Below are 16,769 nucleotides of genomic sequence, written 5' to 3'. Positions count from 1 at the left end.
GCACCTACATTCCCTGCTGCAACGTATGCGATCAATATATATCACAGGTATTACCGATACACGCATAATCAGTATATTGTCCCACGCAGTGTCGTGACTTACTGCTGCAGTCTTTTAGCTGCTGTTTATCTTCACCCATACTCCAACACACGCTCGTTTGTGTACTAAACCACCGATAACATTGAAGCATTATCACGTTCCTGTGGCATTATATCGCAGTGACCATTGTTGAAAATGTTGCAGTCTAACGTGCACATTCCAACCGTTATGTTTACACTGTGATTGAGAGGGGGTGGGGAAAGGGAAAGAAAGAAAGAGGAAGGAGAGGGGAGGAGAAAGGGGAACAAAGGAGAGAGAAAGAGAGGAGAGGGAGAAAGGGAAAGAAAGAGAAAGAGAGGGGAGGAGATAGGGGAAAGGTGAGAGAAAGAGCGGAGAGGAAGAAAGGGAACGAAAGAGAAAGGGTGAGAAAGGGAAGGAAGGAGAAAGAGAAAGAGAGGAGAGGGAAAAGGGAAAGAAAGAGAAAGAGGGGAGGAGAAAGGGCCGGGGAACAAGAAGAAAGGGAAAGAAAGAGAGAGAGAGAGAGAGAGAGAGAGAGAGAGAGAGAGAGAGAGAGAGAGAGAGTCCTAGATTCCACTATATAAAATCATCATTACATATAAATCTTGAGATATATTGTTTTCATTAGCTTACGCTTCGCCATTCGAAGCAGGTCACTAATTCCCTTGCAATAACAGTTACCGATGATTACCGTTGAACGATCTGAGCGGACGTACGGCAACCCGTGTACATTATACCCCTCGAAGAAGAATGTGTCAATCAATACTCGCACAGCAGTCGAGGCAAATCCTTCCACGCAAGATATACTACTCATTTCATAACAGAGCGACTGAATTATTTCATTCTGTTACGAAACAGAGGACCCTAACCGATAGAAATGCATTATAAACATAATTTGAAGCTGAAATTTACTCCACGGCAAATCAACATATCCGTGACATCACCCCAAGCAACCAGTCATAAACAGGGCCGACATGGCCAATTAAAACATCCCAATTAAGAGTTGAGCAGTATATGAATATCACTACGTGCTTGGTGACGTGCTTACGCCCATGCAGGAGAAAATATACCATGCAGTGATGTAACATGGCAATATGTATACAACTTTCTACCTTCATAGCTGCCGTGTCCATGCAGCCTTTGATTGCCAGGTAGTTCACGTTTCGTGTTTAATGTCTGTATGTGTTTAAATAGCCTGGCTTTTCATTCCTTATCAATTTGTAATTTTATTTCCTGGTTGAAGGTATTTTATTCGATACTATATAAAGTGTATATGATCTAAGTCCTGGGCCCACTTGCACAAAGCGATCTTAGCGCTAAGACTATTGTAAGCCTATGTTAAAGTATGGGAGTTACGATCATCTTAGCGCTAAGATCGCTTTGTGCAAGTGGGCCCTGGTTGATATCAGTTAAGTAGTAGTATTTATGAGGGTTTCAGATCATTTCGTTTTCTGCAATATTGACTAACTGTCATTTAACAAAATGACATCATAATATCAAATTTTATCAGTTATGTCAGCACGTCCTATGTATATATAATGTTGGTTAAATGACAATATCCTCATTCCACGTGTTTCCAGCAAATCACTGTATGTATGGTGCAAATACTTGTATGCACGTTTAGGTTGTGAAACTAATCCCCAGATTATTCTGAAAATGGGATTTTAAAAATTAATATTTAGCAGAAAACAAACTTAAAGAGTTTCAAAGGCGAATGAAATCGGGCGATTGTCGATAGCTTTGGCTCACATACATTATCACATGTGTTATATAACAGTTTGAAATGGATGGATGGATAGATGGATAGATAGATAGATAGATAGATAGATAGATAGAATGACAGGTTGGTAGGTAGGTAGGTAGGTAGGTAGATCAAACAAACATATCGTCTATGAAATCAACACAATAGATTTCTCTCTTCTAAAATTAAGATAATCTTCCTGATGCTGATTTCATAGAGCTGGCTAGACTTGCTTTTAGTTACATCTAGATTGTTTTTGTTTTCATAACTACATATATTTCACAGTCATGATACAGGACGAATAGACAGATCAGTCTCTACAAATCGTTCACTTATTTCGTTCCAGGTACACGTGCAAGGGTGGATGTGACAATGACCTCTGAAGTCCAGTTCAAAGCTACTGACCACCCTCGTACGGTGGCTATCTGGACGGCCGGGGGTGTCAGCTCAACGCTACCTGTAATCAATCACCTGCTTCACCTGTGAAACTACTTCCCTGACAAATCAGCTGATTATACATGACATCACCATGACCTCAGCAGGTCACGTGTTCGTGTTGACTGCGCTGATTCAGTCCGCGGTACATGTTCATACATCTGACGTCACTCCATCTTGTAATTACACCCTCACGACCACCCGTGGGGTGATCCGCTCCCCCAACTACCCCCACCCCTACCCTGGCGGGGTAACATGCCAGTGGCACATTAGTGTTGCTAATTATGTTAACGTCAGCGGTGTGACTATAGCCATTAAACACTACTCAACACAAGAAACCAACTCAGCCGCGTTGTTTGAAGAGGAACTTCTAATATATGAAGAAAACCCCTCTTTTCCGAACGCGACGCCAAATGTTTACTCGGAGCGCGATGATGTTTACCAATCACAACAACGCGAGCTCTGGCTGAGGTTTTCATCTGCTCCAAACATCGGAATTAGAAGACCGGGACAGAACTTTCTTGGCTTCGACATCCTGTACAGTGCTGTTATTCTGGGAGACAGCTGCCCATCTCGCGATAATCCCGTTACTCCTTTAAATGCATCCCTTGTTGGCAATAGTACTGTGGGGTCGGTCATCTCCTATAGCTGTACCCCTGGCTTAAGGCTTGACGGGGCTCGTGTGACTGTATGTGTGTTGGGCGAGTCGGGCCAACCCACGTGGTCCGACCCCGCCCCTTTGTGTTTGGACACATGCAAACTACCAACGATACCAAACGGGAACACGCGATATTCCGATTTAAAAATCAATTCAACCTTAACATTTTTCTGTGATTCTCCATATATTGTTAAAGGAGGGGATACGGTTAAATGCATTCTTGATAACGGTGAAACCCCAGCATGGAACAGAACGACTCTGCAATGTGAAATTCCTGATTGTTCTAACAGAGTGGTTCTCACACAGTGGAGTGGAGTTATAGTCAACCCGGGTTACGCGACAAGTGTTATCAACGCCGGCGAGAGCTGTAGTTGGCAGGTCGTTGCTGACGTCGGTCGCATCATTCACCTTTCGTTTCTATACTTCGACCTGCCCCTTGGGAGCTCGCTAGAAATCACAGACACAGGGGGCGAGAGAAGGCTGATTTTAGGGTTAGTGGGTGGAGGGGCATCTCAAAATGTCACCAGCCTCACAAACGCAGTTGAAATAGTGTACCATGGTCCTGCTAGCAACTCCAGCGCTCACCAAGGCTTCTACATACAGTATCAGATGGGATCTCTCATGATGCTGGGACAGGAGGACCGTGGGGGTTCCAGGACCCCCATTCTCCCTCCGGTAAGTAAAACAATAAAAATATACATTATTTAGTTGTATTTTCTGTTCACGTAATTCTATAATCTCTCTCTCTCTCTCTGTGAGAGATCGTTCAACGGTAATCATCAGTAACTGTTATTGCAGGGGAATTAGTGACCTGCTTCGAATGCTCTCTCTTTCTCTCTCTCTCTCTCTCACACGCACACACACACACGCACACACACACACACACACACACACACACACACACACTTGTGTATTGAATGTTGAGTATTTTTTGCTATTTACAGCATACACGCCAAGCCAGTATGGACATTTTATATATGTACATGTATATTTGTAAACAGGTAGATAGTCTCTTTATATTAACAATGTGAACACCATGATTGTAACACCTGATTGGTAATACACGCATACGCGACGTCATTGTTGTTGTTGACATATGGCAGGTCGGTGAAGATAAACTGTGCAAGGTAATATTCATATTTGTCACAGACTGTATGTGAGGTCACTGGAACATGTGATTCATATCTGTCGTCAGTTCCGCCCATGGTGAATGAGCACAGATATGATCTTTGTATTTTCTTCAAAATGTTTATCACATCGATTGACCTGACAAGGTGATTGTTTTACGAATGGTCTGAAAATCACAGTTTTAGATTTTAGATTTTAAGTATTTCTGACAGAAAGTGTTATTTCATTGCATTAGGGGGGCGGTCGGGTAGCCTAGTGGTTAAAGCGTTCGCTCGTCACGCCGAAGACCCGGGTTCGATTCCCGATATGGGTACAATGTGTGAAGCCCATTTCTGGTGTCTCCCGCCGTGATATTGCTGGAATATTGCTAAAAGCGGCGTTAAACCATACTCACTCACTCACTCATTGCATTAGGATATCGGTTTTAGATTTACGAATCAATGCCGTATGACATAACTAAATATTAATATTCATACACATGTATAGGCATGACAAGATTTGTTGACATCGTAAGTGGCATTGTTTATATGCACACATTACTATGACGCAATAAATATGAAACCCTCCTCAAGACAAACATTTTGTCACCCAGAAATGCGATTTATATGAAATACGACATGTTTATTCCCCTAGGGTATAATATAGGTTTCTACATCCCCTCTCTTGTAAATACGTTCCGGCTCTGACAGCTGATGTCTGTCAATCAATCACTGGAACTGTCATGTACATTAATAGCATTAACACTCACTGATAACGACACACAACACGCACTGTGTAGTGTCGTTCTGAGGACGACGTATTAACACAATAGTATACAATATACATATTCTTGTAGGTTTATGTACAATTCTGAATTTCTTTAAAAGGTATTTAGGGTGGGATGGTGGCTGAAGGATGGGGATGGCTGTCTGAGTTAGTTTTTTCGGGGGTTTCACAGTTCAAGTAAGCAAATAGCGTCGTATTTCTACACTGGGTATCGTAGGTAAATCGTATATAAAACTATTATCATATTAGAGATACATTCAAGAAAGGTCGTACAAGTTCAAAAGGTTATTATGGTGTATTAGGGTCTCAAAAAATGTTAAATTATGTCAAATGGGGTAGTACTAGTATTTATAATGACCCTTTTTTTACCTTTTAGCGTTTTCTCAGCGTAATATTTTAGTATAGACCAGTCATTGTTCTTGAGGACAGCAAGCACGAAGCCATGTATTATGTCTGACGTTGAGCATCTGAACCTTGCATTGTTGGCAACCCAATTACCGGAGTTTTTGTACCTTGGGAAGTTTGACGTGGCGCCAACAGGCAAAGGGTTGTATTTGGCCAACTGGAAATCGGTGGATGTTGATTCTTATAAACAACACCTGTACGGCCACACGGAACAATCTGCCAATACCTCGTTATAACACGCGAGGTTGGAAGCCAACCTTTCCTTAATAACACGTTGAGTCGTGTTCAGCTTTTTACAATTTCCACATCGATCAATGAACTTTATTTGAAATATGTTTTGTCATATTTTCGTTTAGTTTTACATTTTTAGTGAAGTGGAAAAAAACACTGAATTATATATTAATCCTATTCATATTTTCAGTTTGCCAGATTATAGCATACCACACATAAAGAGACAGAAGTAATTAATTAAGTTCTCATTAAACTAAACACTCCTTTTATTTGTTTAATTTGATTAACGAGCGAGACTATGCATAGACTTTCAAAAGATTTTTTTTTTCAAAATTCAAATTATGCACGGCAATTTTTGTTTCCTTTACGGATATATGGTCACATATCTGATCTAAAAAAATTCTATTAGAGGTATCAGGAGTTGGAAGGGAAAGAAGAGGGAGTGACTTTCTTTTTTTCCCTAATATCATAATAATGTCAAAAAGCCTCCATTGTTTACACTGTTAGACGCACAATCAACCCGTGAACCCATATATTCCATACCAACATATTTAATACCAACTTTCAGCTATCAATAAAATAGATCACGGCTACTTTTGCCTATGTATTTAATATACTAATAGTTCTCTTATTGGGTATAGTCGAGTCCGATTGTGCCGGAATATCAATTCTAACAATAACACATGGAATGTTTGTACGTATACATCGTATATGGACGAGTGGAGACCGTTGCCTTGACAGTGTCCATTATGAGAAACTAGCACGGAGATGTATTGTGTTATAACCAAACACAAGTAATTAGCTTCCTCTACAGTAGAGTACACGGTTTTGGTCCAGCCTAGCGACTCTATATTACCACTTCACATGTCAGCACTACCGTTATGCTGCTTCCGTACACACGCGGTGATCTCGCTGTTAAAGGGGGACTAATCTCGACTCAAATGACAGCCCCAGCCAGTTTGATTAGGGTATTTCAAGACCCATTTTCTTTGCTAACTCATTTTCTTTTATTATGGACGTCAACCTCCAGTTAATAACCCTAAATACACAGGGACAATGCCTCGGTATCGAGTGGGTGAGTGAGTGTGGTTTTACGCCTCTTTTTAGCAATATTCCACCAATATCACGCGGGGGTTGACGAGAAATGGGTGGGTGAGTGAATGTGGTTTTACGGCTCTTTTAGCAATATTCCACCAATATCACTCGGGGGGTCACCAGAAATGGGTGGGTGAGTGAATGTGGTTTTACGGCTCTTTTAGCAATATTCCACCAATATCACTCGGGGGGTCACCAGAAATGGGTGGGTGAGTGAATGTGGTTTTACGGCTCTTTTAGCAATATTCCACCAATATCACTAGGGGGGTCACCAGAAATGGGTGGGTGAGTGAATGTGGTTTTACGGCTCTTTTAGCAATATTCCACCAATATCACTCGGGGGGTTACCAGAAATGGGTGGGTGAGTGAATGTGGTTTTACGGCTCTTTTAGCAATATTCCACCAATATCACTCGGGGGGTCACCAGAAATGGGTGGGTGAGTGAATGTGGTTTTACGGCTCTTTTAGCAATATTCCACCAATATCACTCGGGGGGTCACCAGAAATGGGTGGGTGAGTGAATGTGGTTTTACGGCTCTTTTAGCAATATTCCACCAATATCACTCGGGGGGTCACCAGAAATGGGTGGGTGAGTGAATGTGGTTTTACGGCTCTTTTAGCAATATTCCACCAACATCACGCGGGGGTTCACCAGAAATGGGTGGGTGAGTGAATGTGGTTTTACGGCTCTTTTAGCAATATTCCACCAATATCACTCGGGGGGTCACCAGAAATGGGTGGGTGAGTGAATGTGGTTTTACGGCTCTTTTAGCAATATTCCACCAACATCACGCGGGGGTTCACCAGAAATGGGTGGGTGAGTGAATGTGGTTTTACGGCTCTTTTAGCAATATTCCACCAATATCACTCGGGGGGTCACCAGAAATGGGTGGGTGAGTGAATGTGGTTTTACGGCTCTTTTAGCAATATTCCACCAACATCACGCGGGGGTTCACCAGAAATGGGTGGGTGAGTGAATGTGGTTTTACGGCTCTTTTAGCAATATTCCACCAATATCACTCGGGGGGTCACCAGAAATGGGTGGGTGAGTGAATGTGGTTTTACGGCTCTTTTAGCAATATTCCACCAACATCACGCGGGGGTTCACCAGAAATGGGTGGGTGAGTGAATGTGGTTTTACGGCTCTTTTAGCAATATTCCACCAACATCACGCGGGGGTTCACCAGAAATGGGCTTCATTCATTGGACCCATGTAGGGAATCGAACTCGGGTCTCAGGCGTGGCTAGCGAACGCTTTAACCCCTAGGCTACCCCACCTTCCCAGTGTCTCAGTACCACACGTGGCAATGGTCACTGGCCCTGCCCTCTAAGACGAGGCAAATGAATTCACTGTGTAGAATTGCGTTCCTTAGGTGATGCCCGAATGGGTGATTTTGAGTTCGAATTCTTGATCCGCCCTGAATATGTTTCTAGGTTTGTCAGCACCATACAATGTTCGTGGGTTTCATCAAAGCTAATAACATCTAAGACCTGCATCACTTCAGGCACTTCTCCTACATTAAGTTGACACGCCATGATACAGCCGGAAAAACTGTTCAAAGAGGCGCTAAACCCAACCTACACACTCACACATGTCACTAATTACAGACAGACATAGACTGGGCGTTAAACTCTAGAACGTAGCTCTCCATCAATGTTTGAAAAGAGGAGACTATGATCTGGAGCAATTATTAATCTAGCCCCCGGCCCTGTTCCACAAAGCCCTAAGACGATCGTAATTCCCATACGTTAACATAGAGACTTACGACAATCGTAGCCACCAAGATCGCTTTGCGTTACGAGGGGACGTAAGTGCCATATGTGAAACTGAAATATTATCTTGTGTAATAAAAATAATTATTATTAACTATGTAATGAATGAAATGAGACTATCCAACACAGTGTCAGTGGAAGCAAATCCTTGGCATAAACATAATATCTTAAGCGACACCGTGGAGTGGCTCAATCATTTTATTACCGTCTTCGCAATGCTTGTGGTTTTGACAGAGGTCCATCCATGGTACGTCCCAGAATATGTAGAGGGCGTCATGGAAAATGATAAATACAAAACCTATGGAATAGGCCCGTATACAGCCTCAGACGTTTCCAGGGCAACAAACCTGATCTTGTCCATTTTGATAAATGCAATGAAATCATTTATATTATTTAATTTCCTGTCCCTTTTGACACTAATATGATTGACAAGATTCAGGAAAAACTTGGCAAATATGCCGACCTCGCTTTGCAAATGTCACGCTTGCATCCCAAGTACCAAGTTGTCCGACTCCCCATTGTTCTCGGGGCCTTCGGTTTGGTACCTCCCAATCTGTTAACTGACATTGGGAGAGAACCCGGGTTTGCTGCCAGGAATACAGCCCTTCTGACAATCTGGGTAATGCAGAAGGTTGCAGTGTTGGGTTTGACAAGGCAGCGCTTCCTCGGAGAAGTCCCATTCGCTGTCTGGGCTGCGTGTAGAGGGGGCAAGGGCCCTGAGCCGATGATGAGCCTAACAAGTCTGACAGTGCCGGGATCACCCAAACCCCCTTTGCTGCATTTTTTATATATTATTAGAACATGAGGAATCTTTACTATAAGAAGACCCCGCTGTATAATTTCGACTAAAATCATGTGTTGCTGAATCACTATGAAATAGTGATGACACCAGGTGTTCGAGAAGAAAGTGAGCGTATTCTGCCCCACCGATGGCACCCCTCGCATTGGTTACAGCAGCGTGTTGTTAACATGGCAGGCGAACAGAATGTGATTTTACCTAAATCAAACTTGCTAAGACTGCCAATCTGACCGGCCGTAGTCCCCCTTTAAGAAAACAGTCAGCCGAGATTGTTAAAGTGATTGTGATATATTCCTTCTCATTAACCAAGGCGGAAAGAGGCCATAAGCTTCCTACAAATTCCAACCAAATACTAGTAATTGTACAAACTTTCCTTGTTCCTGTGTAAACATATTGTTTATCTTGACAATTTGTGAAACGGTCTCATGTTCTGCTGGAGTGTTATTGGTATGCACGCGACCCGTGTAGTAAATTAACACACAATAGAAGAATCCACATCCTTGTGGCCTCAATTACGTCGTGTGCAGTATTGAAACCACGTGACTTAACCCAGCCCAAGGACGATCTACCATAACCCGGCAATTGTACTTCATTGATTTTACCTTTGATGTTCAATGTTTATTGAAAATAGAGAGCGTCTTAACAACAAATCCGCAAACATGGCACCCTATTGTTTTTCAAACATAATGTTTGTTAATGGATATGAGCGTTTGTACGATGTTGGGCATTCTTGTGCCTGACTATAATGCTATTGTATCCTTGTTGACAGACCGACATGTTTAGATGACTGGAGTGGGTTTAAATAGTTAGGGAATCGATGAGAGACACAACTGATGTGATATCCCGTTTTGTTTAATCAGGACCTACCAACCTGCGCTGTCGGTATGGTGGTAAGCAGCGTATTCAGACTGCTAGTCATTCCGACTGGACTCACAGAGATCGCCTGAATGACGCAACTCCCCACAGTGTTGGTTTGATAGATGCGTGAAAGGAGTTTAGATGGTTTGATTGGTTGAGCTTTAAAATCTGCATATACATCTGTAAAATGGTTTGTATTGAGTGAGTGAGTTGTGTTTTACGCCGCTTTCCACGTAATTCCATTATATGACAGCGGAAAATGAAAGACAAGCACCAAATGGTTAAGCCAACGACCGAGGACGGGTATGGTGATCACAGACCAAGGACGATAATAGCGACGTTCATGCGCGTGTGTGTGGCTACTTGTATTAGTCCGGACTAACGCCGATTAGCCAGTGTATAATATCTTCCCAAGGAAAGGGAGTTAACTGACCTTATAAACCTCTAACGATGTCACTCTGTTACAAATATAGGTTCGACTTTTCTCGGGTTAACCCGTAAAGGAGTTATTCCCTCAGAATGCCCGGGTAAGCGGGCATTCCGTGAAATTAAACGTTTTATAAACTTGTCTCTTGATGTGAACACTATTGTGGTTGATGATTGGTTAAAAGTCAGAAACTTGTTTTAAACATGAAAATTCCATGACGTGAATCGAACCTGCAACCTCACAATACTAAATACGTCACAGTGGAAGGTTCCAACTATGCTTGTCGTAATATGCGACAATATGCAATGGGTGGCCCGGATTGGTGCCTTGGTTCATTGCGTGGACGTTGCTCGTGCGTGGACGTTGCTCGTGATATGAATCACTGGTTTGTCTGGCCCAATATAGACTATTTACAGTGCGGCGTAAGAAAACTAGTCATCATCATTGTATTCGTACTTCGTAGACGCCCATTTAATTCAGACCAACCCCTACATGTGTAGATGTACTGATTGTGAAGATCATGTCGCCACAGCCGACAGCCATGCAGAGCTGTACTGGCTGGGAGATGAAAGCTGACCTTCCACTTCATGTCACTGACGCACGTCACCTGATAGCTGGAGTCTTGGGCGTGTTACTGCATGCCAGCTCATGGCCACAATAGAAGACTTGTATGTCCATTAATCAGATTTTAAAGTACATTCATTTGGCACTCCGTGGTGCATAGTCGAAGTCCTTCATATATTGTATGGCCTGGTGCTAACTCGGTTAGGCCAGTTTAATAATAGTCTTGTTTCTTATGAAGTAATTAAATTTTATTTTAGTAGGTTACAAATCTATAAAGTATAACCGATTCTAATAAATACCACGTGACCTCTTTTCAACTCGAAGACCTGATATGCGTTCAGCTACAGCTGCGAAACCAGAATTTCTTTATTGAAACATCTTGCAGCAATATAATATTTGCGGCCTTTTTTCAACAGTCTGAAATAATAAATAATTATTGTCCACTTAGGTTACTTTGTCATGTTTGCCCTTTTAATCACGCCTCGCCGTCGTATCCATTCACTAAAATCAGAAAACCAGAAACAAAATATATTTTTTACACTCCAACCATTGTTCAGCTCCAGCCACTCACGAAAGCATTGTTTGCTGTTACAGATCACAACACCGCAGGTGACGACCACAAAGACGGTGACGACGTACGTTGACGACGGCAGTGGGACGGTGAAGATAGCCGCAGGGGTGGGTGTGCCCGTGTTCATCTGTCTGAGTGTCCTGCTGGGCTTGTATCTCTGGTACAGGAAGAAGTACCCCGTGAGGATGATTATAGGCCGAGAGTTCGGCAAGTTCTACAACCCCGAATATGCCACGAAGGGCGCGTCGACTCTCACGCTTGTCCGAGATGACGCTGACGACTTCTTCAAGACTGCTTCTCGGGCTACGTCTAGCGTGAGTTTGGTCATAGATAGAGAAAGCGGCCCTCACTATGTTAATGTGGCTTTCAGAAAGGACCATGAAGGGTTGACGTCTAGCGAGCTCGATGACTTGGAGCAGCAGCCAGTTGATCAGGACGCTGAAGATAGGGAGCTGATGAAGCGGAAGAGCTATCTCTTTAGTCATATGGATACGTTCGATGGGGATGCGGACAGCAGGAAGGGGGACGATTCTTCCAGCGAGTCAGATTCTGCGTCCCACAGCGATAAAAGTCAGACGTCCAGAAGAGCTCAGGATGTTGTTGCAACCGTTGAACAGGAACAAGGACAGGAACAAGAACATGATGTAAAGATTGAGTCCAACACGTCTCAATCCGATGACTCGAGTACGATCGGTTCTCAGTTAAATAACCATTTTCCGTTTCGAAAAATGTCGCTGTCTGCTTTGATTGAACGATCTAGAGAAAGACGAGCATTCACGAACGAGGAGCCGAGATCTAGAAGACTTTCCTATGACGCTAGCATGTCCGCAAGAGGGCGGTCGCTGTCTGCTAAAACGCCAGGCGAGGTGACCTTGGAGGCAGAGAAGCTGACGGCTTTATTGAATATGTCTAAAAGTGGTTGGGGTCGGTCAATATCTGACGAGGAAGAGGAAGGACGCGTGTCTCAAGTACCAGATAACATACCTGACCATGAAGGCGAAATACCAAACAGATTAAGCGACAATGAGGAAAATCAGGTTGGATACGAGAATGTAAGAGGTACGGGTGGTGACGGTGTTCACACTATGGCGGGAAGGGAGGTTATACATGACTATGAAAATGTGAGTATTCCTCCCGATTCTTCGGTCGTAACTATCCAAGAAAACAAACATGAACCCGATGAAGAAGTAAATACCCCAAATGGAGTCTATGAAGATGTAGTTGTGACAGAGAGGCGATCTAGCGACGGGGGGTTGCATCAAGTTGAAAGTGCAAGGAAGCAAGGTTCTGACACTGAAGAGGGGGTCTCTAGGGGTAAAGATGAATCGGGTGCAGACTCTTCTGGAAAGGAGGAAACAGATTTAGTGACATCTGACGCCAAGGTTGCACAGCAATATCCAAGTGTTCCTGATTCCGAGAAGGATTCTTTTGTGAAGGATGAACTAGATTCAGTGACCTCTGTCCCAAAGAATGATTCTGAGAAGGAATCTTTCGTGATGGATGGTGTAGGTTCAGTTGGACCAAGCGACTCACGTTATTCTGTTACGGCTCCTGGTCAAGTCTCTGGCCTACCTGAAAGAAGTAGCATAGTGACGCCTGACAGAATGCCTGAGGAAGGCGCAGATTCATTAGATGGTGACGACACCGCAGGGGTAGAGGTCCATGTGAAGACGACATCATTGACAGATCCAACTCCTCCAGAGTCAACATCTTCTCGGGAATTTGACGGAGCAGATAGAACAAAGGAAGATGTTCCTCATACTCATCTTGAACACTTTAAAAGAGCCAGTGCTGAATCCGACATACCGTCTCACACATCAGCTCGTTTACATCAGACTTCCCGGGAAAACGCTGATGCTGACGAAAGTGTACTACTAGTGTCAGGCTCATTCCATGATGGGGAGAAACAGGACGGAAGTGTTGATTTTAGACCAGCGTCAAGTAGTTTCAAAGAAGATCATTCAGAAGATGACTCAAAAGATGGTAGTGTTAGCGAGTCATCAGCTTCTAGTGATGTTTCCGGGTGTTATGATTTTGGTAACGTCGTTCAGAAATCAGATGATGAAGATGAAGATGAAGAGGCGAATGGGGAAAGGGATATAAACATCGCTCACCAAACCACAAAAAGCAATACTGATTCACCAGATGGTGTCGTATCTTTCAAACAAACAGAGGACGACGAGGATCAGTCAAGTGTTGTGTCTGGTTTTGAGCCGAAGAAAGAAGGTGGAATAAATCTGGATACAAGCTCCTTGTCCTCCCTGGATCCTTCCTTGTTGGATACATCAGTAGAATTGTCCAGTTCATCAACAGAGAGCCCTCTTCCCCAGACGCGCATCTCACATCCCCCTACCTCATCCGACCAGCCCAAGAAGGTGCCGGCGCCTGTGTTTACTATCGGGGATGACGACGACGACACCCACAGCGACGCCTCAAGCGAGTCCGAGGACGAGGACAAGCCCAGGGCGACGGCCAGCAACATCAGGAACTCGATCAACACGATGCCTGGAATTGAGGAAGAGTCAGACAGCGATGAGGGGCGGTCAAGATCTTACAACATCAGCGGGGTGGGTGATGACGTGAGTGATTCTGGTGAGGAGGAAGAGGAGGGGTTAAAGTTCACGGACGATGACCTGCTGGCTGAGCTGTCTGACGGCTCCAGTAGTGACGGTCGAGAAAGGAGTGATAGTTCACAAAATGTCAAAGTCACGCCAGGCACGTTTGTTTTCGGGGAACCTGACGATGATGTTGATGTGTGATAGTGTAATCAGTTATGCTGCGTGTGTACTGTGTCTGATGCTTAGTTTTCTTCGTATGTGGACAAGATTGTGAGTTCGTTGGACGTGTGAAGATATCACTTGCAACATTCATTCAAGGGTGAAGGGAACAAAATGGTGCCAGCTGAATAACAGTGCCATACTGAACGCTGGGATGTTCTAGTTCCCAGTTACGCATGTGAAACACAACAGGATTGGATGCAGGTACCACACTGACCACTGGAGTGTGTTCCAGCTCTCAGTCATCTCTGTGAAACCACACGCATGGATATAACAGTAAGCACGGCTTGAAATTAACATAATTCCACTAGTCCGAGACTAGTAAAATTCAAGAAGGAGTCGTTCTTGCAGAGTAGTGAAAATAATAATTAATTTCTAACCTTGGTAAGGGAATTTGTATAATTTGTTCTGACAAACATGTTTGGCCTAAGGTTTAACTCACTCTAAAACAGTGCTGTCTGTCCTATTACACAATGGTTGGGCTTGTTTCGGATATAAAACAGTTGCATGTCTTGAACCAGTGGCACACAATGTGTTAGATCAGAGTAAAACGTATCTAGTATTTCTACTGGTTGTGTTTTGCGTGCGTATAAAATTCTCGCCCAAACACGTCCTTCCCTTTAAACGTGTTCCCTTCCTTCTTTCCATGAGTATATCAAATTATATACTAGTATATAATTACAGATCCTATTAATCTACTGTGTTATACGACGTGTGATGTTTTGCATTGTGCCTAATGCGTTAATCTAATGAGAGTTTCATGTAATTAGTATTTTTTCACTTACTATATCTATTTTCACATTTGATATATTATTTCAAGGGCGTTTCTGACTAAGATGGGAAAACCTGTTATCATCAATGTCATGTTAATGGGGATAGTACGATGCACTGGATATTCATACACGTGATCGAAGTCTACAACAGACACGCCCTTTTCTATAAGTACAGTATGTGAATTGGGTTGGTTTATGTGCTTAATGTTGAAGATATGTAGGAAGTATTACCTATGTTGATTGTTTAATGTTGATAGAAGAACCAACGAGCTACGTCGAATGACGGATCTGATCAAGGGAATATCACCCATTGCTGATTAGTGATTAGTCGTATTGCATCATTGTTGAAAATAACATTTGACGTCGCGTTCATACAGTTTTGTCACTCGCTCTATAAAGGTTCATACTCCAATGAACTCACACAAACTGAAAGTCAATTAATTGATAACATTACGTCATCCGAACAGTAGGTTGACTTAGTGAAGTTTCACTGTAGGGCTGACTTTTCGTACACATTCTTCATTTTCCTTCTTAAGATGACAAAGTCTGATATATAGAAAAATTTAAAGGCTCGAAGCTACACTTTCGGCAGATAATCCGTCATTTCCATGTACCTCGCTGGTTGTTCTCCAATGAATTCCTGTGTGAATCCTTCAGGGGAGGTCTGTCTCAGTGTGAACGTATTGTTGAATAATGTTGATTATATATTTTATAAAGCGAAGGCGAAGTAGTGATGAATGCCTGCATTTAGACATTCAGAGGGGACGGGGGTAGTTGGCCTACTGGTTAAAGCGTTCGCTCGTCGCGCCAAAGATCCGCGTTTGATTCCCCGCGTTGGTACAATGTGTGAAGCCCATTTCTGGTTTTCCCCCGCCGTGATATTGCTGGAATATTGCAAAATGCGGCGTAAAACCATACTTCCTCCCTCATTATACATCCAGACTCCGACTTTCTCTGCCCTTAAAGGTATCCATTGAGAGCTTATTAAAAGCGCTGTTTAATGCCAAAACGAGACTTGCGTGAGTTATAGCGTCGCGGGGCTAGTCTGCCCGTAAGTCCTTGTTTTGGAAGAAACGTTCAATCTAAGACGTATATACGTCTTTGGTTCAAACAAGGTGTTGTAGAGGTTTAACACTGGTAACGTGTCCGAAAATTGTATTATATCTAGGCCATGTGTCATTTTGAGTCTGCCAGCCTTTGGATATAGCTCAATGACCTCCTTTAATTCCCTATCGCCCGAAGTACATCTAACTAAATGTATAAGCATGGGGAAATGGACAGAGAAATGTGGAACTTAAATCTTACGCGGATCCGAAGTGGCCCAGTGGTGTCCGTCGCCGATATCCATGTGCATTGCTTATTGGTTCCATATTCGGCAGTGCGTGGGTTCGAATCCCAGATGGCCCAATGTGTATCCTTGGTTTGTCAGTACCATACCCGTACAGAGTGGTACACGTCTACGCCCTGCATCATTCGGTCTTTCCTCTCACATTAATCTGACACGCCATGATAGAACTCAAATACTGTTCAGAGTGGCGTTAGACTCACTCACTCATATGTTATGCGTGTTCAAAGCGGCGCTAAACTAAACTCGCTCACTAGTCCACGCTAAAAGAATAAGCACGATGATTTTGCACGTTGCTATAAAAGTTGGTCAACAAAGATATTTGTAGCTCATAGGACAAAGGTTACAAAGCCCTGTTTAGTTTCTC

At 43.2% G+C, this 16,769-nt stretch overlaps 1 protein-coding gene across 1 annotated transcript in view; it reads left to right on the top strand.

Moving 5' to 3' along the window:
• LOC124133548 (dentin sialophosphoprotein-like) overlaps positions 1–16,769 on the top strand; it is a 17,516-nt gene extending 747 nt beyond the window's left edge. The window contains exons 2-3 of the mRNA XM_046497982.2: positions 2,145–3,566; positions 11,531–16,769. Coding sequence (XP_046353938.2) covers positions 2,328–3,566; positions 11,531–14,266 — 3,975 coding nt within the window. The 5' untranslated portion in view covers positions 2,145–2,327 and the 3' untranslated portion in view covers positions 14,267–16,769. The remainder of the gene's footprint in view (positions 1–2,144; positions 3,567–11,530) is intronic.

The sequence above is a fragment of the Haliotis rufescens genome, unplaced genomic scaffold (genome assembly GCF_023055435.1).
Source record: "Haliotis rufescens isolate VD_foot unplaced genomic scaffold, xgHalRufe1.0.p SCAF_5, whole genome shotgun sequence".
Classification (NCBI taxonomy): domain Eukaryota; kingdom Metazoa; phylum Mollusca; class Gastropoda; order Lepetellida; family Haliotidae; genus Haliotis; species Haliotis rufescens.
The sequence above is the reverse complement of the archived record's forward strand: the minus strand, read 5'-3'. Positions and strand labels throughout refer to the sequence as shown.